The sequence below is a fragment of the Ipomoea nil genome, unplaced genomic scaffold, assembly GCF_001879475.1.
Source record: "Ipomoea nil cultivar Tokyo-kokei standard unplaced genomic scaffold, Asagao_1.1 scaffold2616, whole genome shotgun sequence".
Lineage (NCBI taxonomy): Eukaryota > Viridiplantae > Streptophyta > Magnoliopsida > Solanales > Convolvulaceae > Ipomoea > Ipomoea nil.
The window spans coordinates 545,025-550,089 of NW_017619044.1; the positions used below are offsets into that span (position 1 = coordinate 545,025).

The 5,065-nt window shown below is 34.5% G+C and overlaps 1 protein-coding gene across 1 annotated transcript; it reads left to right on the plus strand.

Moving 5' to 3' along the window:
* The first annotated feature begins 1,311 nt into the window (after positions 1–1,311).
* On the plus strand, positions 1,312–2,637 carry LOC109154291. Its single transcript, XM_019302116.1, has one exon. The coding sequence runs from the start codon at positions 1,312–1,314 to the stop codon at positions 2,635–2,637; it is 1,326 nt and encodes a 441-aa protein (XP_019157661.1).
* Positions 2,638–5,065: the final 2,428 nt, after the last annotated feature.

Below are 5,065 nucleotides of genomic sequence, written 5' to 3' on the forward strand. Positions count from 1 at the left end.
AAAAAAAAGTGTGATATAGTAGCATGTCAAAATAAATATTTAAATATTTAAAACAATAAATATTGAATTGTAGTTTGACTACTCCATACCGATTATTCAATACCCTTATTTAAAGCCCCATCAATTTCTTTGTTTCGTGAAGACCATACAATTTATGTGTTTCCTGAATACCATATTGGAAAGGAGGAAACATCTATTTTGCTCATCAATAAGCATATCGTTTGTAGTTTTACCACTTCAACCAAGTCATCAAGCTTGTGATTTAAACTACAATGGTACGTACTCTTCACTTTGATTTGTCTTCATTATATTAATAGTACTCCCCTAACAAGATATTGAATATTAGGTGAAGACATATGTTATGTTTATCGGTCGACAACCGGGAATATATGAAAACTGAGAGGATGCAAAAGCTCAAGTGCATCGATTTAGCGACAATTTATATAAATCATATACCAGTAAAGATGAAGCCATTCAAGCTTTCAACAAATTCATAAACAATCAACAAAACTATGTCGGAAGACAATGCAGTTCAAGTAGTACCACAAATCACAATGTACAAAAACTTCTAAGGTCGAGATTTTTGAACGTATGCAGCACGAAATAGCACGGGAGACTCATGAACATGCTATGAGAGTTATGCAATCATTGAAGAATATAAACATCTACTTTCAAAGTAATAAAAATTACTATGTATCCTTATATCATTACTTCAATGTGTATTGTTAAAAAAAAATAAAAATTACTATGATTGCTTATTATAATTAATTGAATATAAATATTCTATTTCAAACAAAATATTCTCAAAAAAAAAAAATTTGCGCAAATGTATGCTTATTATCATTAACTGTATTATCATTAACTGAACATAAAATATGGATGGAAACTTTAAACAGTTGGACTAGGGGAGTCCAACTTCAAATAAAATTTAAAAAATAAATAACAGTAGGACTAGGGGAGTGCAACTTCAATAAAAATTAAAAATAATTAACAGTTGGACTAGCTGAGTCCATTTGCTTCTTCCCCTTTATTTACCCTCCGCATGTGTTCATTTTTTTTTCAGGCTCACCACTGTTCAAGCAAGATCCAAATCCAAATTTTCTATTTACCATACACACCACAACCAATTTTTCAATACCCACCAACACAATTTGATTCAATATTTTATTATGGCCTCTTATTTCGGGAGTTATACTTCTCATGCCACACCATCTTCTTCAACGATCGTGGAAACTTCTTCAGAGACAGATGAGAGTTATGTACCTGAGTCAATACCATCAAGCAATGACTATACTACGGACGAGGACATAGATGAACACAGTTGCAGTTAACTTCCAGACTATGGGACAAACTGCTCAACAATATGGTGGTCGAAGTACAACTGTCCCTGATTCTGCTATTCCTTTCTACCATTCTCCAATACCACAAATGACAACGACATTCAGCCACGGGTTTACAGAGAGGGATGACCAAGAAATGATGTCATATGACCCCTCAACAAATGTCATTTGCATCGGAATGGTTTTCCCAGATTTTCCCACACTAAAAAAAGCTGTATCAACATACAGTATTCATCAGAGGCGGAGCTTCATAACGAATCACAAGAAAAAAAATAATTGGAAAGTCTTGTGTCAAAATTTCAATGCAATTCCTTCTTGTGGCTGGACATTATCTGCAAGGAAATTGCATGGGGTATCTTCTCAATGGATGGTGACAAAGTTCTTTGATACACATGACTGCACAGTACAATACAACCAAGGAGGGGCATACAGAATGTGCAATAGCGCACTAATTAGCGATTTGATTTTCCAAAAGATCGCTGTTGACCCACAGTACAAAATCAAACACATCCAAGTTGATGTGAGTCAACATTACGGTGTGGACATTTCGTACAGGAAGGCATGGTACGCCCAACAAAAATGCATTGAAATGCAGTACGGGAATTTCCAACAGTCCTACAATGATCTCCCACAATTCTTGTGTAACTTGCAAGTGTCCAACCCGGGAACGATTGTTGAGATGGAGTGTATTCCTTCCGAACTACGTGGTTCTGAATACATGCATTTCAAGTATGCATTCTGGGCTTTCATGTCGGCAATTGATAGATTCCGCTCCTGCGTCCCAGTTATTTGTATTGATGGTACACATTTGTACAATCGGTACAAAGGGCATCTCCTTCTAGCATGCGGATACACTGCAAACAAAGAAATATATCCACTGGCTTATTCAATAGTTGACTCGGAAAATAATGCTAGCTGGACTTGGTTTCTACGACTACTCGCTGAACATGTCTTCCCCGATTACGATTCAATGTGCATCGTTTCGGATAGACATGCTGGAATTGATGCGGCGTTTAAGAACGTCAGACAATTGCATGGCCGAGTGAAACATAGGTATTGCCTTAGACACCTTCGGAGCAATGTCCTGACAAAGGTCAGCAGAAATCGGTGGTTACGTAGATTGATTTGGGAAGCTGGTACTGCTGTTACAACAAATCAATTCAATGAAAACATGCAGACCATCCAACAAAACTGGCCCAATGCATACAACTATCTGGCAGAACTCGATGAAGAGGCATGGACATTATGTCACGATGGGGGGTCATCGGTACGGCATTATGACAACCAATCTATCTGAGTCATTTAATAACTCGATTAAGAGTTGCCAAATGTTGCCTGTCACGGCAAGCGCACGAATAACTTTTCACAAGTTACGGACAATGTTTGCCGATAGGCGTACTGCGGGGGAGATGCTGCATCAACAGCAAATGCTTTTCACGCCAAAGATTCATGAAGATTTGGTTGCTAGAGAAAATGAGTAAAAAATGCAAGCATTGAAAGATATAATGACACTCTTGGCATTTACGGCGTTGCTATAATTTCTGGATACATGGCTCACGGTCTGCACCATCATTTTCACATCAATTTGGATGAACGAACATGCAACTGCGGCAAGTGGAACGTGGACGGAATACCGTGTGCACATGTGATAGCAGCTTGTAATTTCCGAAGGGAGGCATTTTACCAATTCGTCCCACAAGTTTACTCCGTCCAAAACTATAGGAATGCTTACGCAGGTAATTTCTATCCGTTGGCCGAAAATACTCAGTGGACAAATCATATCACTTACCTTCCGCCTATTAACGCTAAGCGACGAACACAAAGAGGCCAACGACGAACAACAAGATTTCCCAATGAAATGGACTTTAGTAGCAATCGCAGAACAAAATGTAAGTATTGTCGAAAGACAACACACTCTTCTATGCAATGTCCAAATTTAAATCATTAATAAAATCGAATGTTTTAGTTCAACAGTCTAGTAAATTCTTTTTTTTTTTTCACTTACAAGTACATCAAAATAACACTTTTAATTAAATAATGTCATAAAAGATTTTTAATCTACATATATAACAATTTTTTTTTTTTTCCGTATGACTGTAGCAATCAGATGAATTCTGATTGCTACAGCCACACAAAATGACAAACGGGGTCAATTAAAAGTGTTAAAACTCACGGACTACTAAGTCCGAATAGGACTTTGCTAAAAACAAAGTCCTAAAAGTTTGACATAGATAAATGGGAATAATATATCATATTTAATTGAAATACAACATTTCTAAAAACAAAGTCCTAAAAGTCTGACACGGATAAATTGAAATAATATAATATATTAAATTAGAATATAACATTGGAATACTAAGACTACATATTTTAAATGAAAGAAATGAATTACAAAATACTGGTGACATACGGCAAGCTTAAATCGCTAACGCGGACAGCGAGTCTCTATGGGAGAGAAATGCACTCCACAAAGACGGTTTTCCTATCTTGGTGTCCACTTTCCATGCAGTGACACTTTGGAATCCACCATATTTATTTTAGCCATTCGGGGTTATGTTTCCTGTGTGGGTTGCCTTCTCCGGCGAGAAGGCGGCCCACTGGGCTACCTTCTCACCGGAAAAGGCGATGGTTTCCTTGTTTTTTTTTTTTTTTTTTTTTTTTTGAATTAAATTTTGAATTAATTTATTATTACTTAAATCTAATAAATGCAGTTTTAATAAGGTGGTGCAAATAGCATTTTGACCACCCATTAGGCTATTTGCACCACCTATATATTTATTATAAATTACAATCTTTTTATATTTTCAATGTACTTTATACCTCATTTTAGTCAAAGGGTGGTGCAAATAGCAACACCCATATATATATATATATATATATATATATATATATATATATATATATATATATATATGTCGCATTAGCCACCTCATCTTGCAAATGGTACATTTATAGGAATAAGTTTAGCCGTAGTCTATTTAACTTTATTTTTAAAATTAAAAAAAATAAATAAAAATCAATTGATATGAAAGAATGGATTCTTGGTTTGACTTTTTTGTTTTTGTTTTGTGAATTATTGTTTTCATCCACTTGGTTTTCAAATTTACGAAAGTCAATCCAATCGAAATCACGTACACTCCTAGTAGAAATAATTACATAGTCAAATATACTGTATGTCCAAAATTGATTAATACAATAAAAAAATATTTATTACACTCGTAATGGGACATCTTATAATTCTTATTTCTGTTGTCATTAACGTTTGGGAAAATATCGGTTGTTATGGCAAATTATTGTGTGGACCATGGTCCATACAATGTTATCTGGACCATAACAAAAAATACATTTTAAGATGCTAAATGTACATTATTTTTGTACTGAATGTACATTATATAATATAATGTACACTAAGAATAAAAATAATGTACATCCCCTAAATACAATGTACATTATTTTTGTACTGAATGTACATTATTTTATCATAAACAAAATATGATTCACACAACTTGTGTGGACCATGGTCCATACAATAATGATTGGGTTGTTATACCGTGGACCGTGGTCCGAAAATAGTGTTGTTTTTTAAGGTAGGTAAAGAAATGGTAATCGTTAAATTTTAACAAATTACGTAATTTTTGTGTATTAATAACAAAATTAAACTACAGTGTATCTAAACTAAAACTGAATAACTTGTTTCACATTTTTGTGTTTATATTATCAAATTA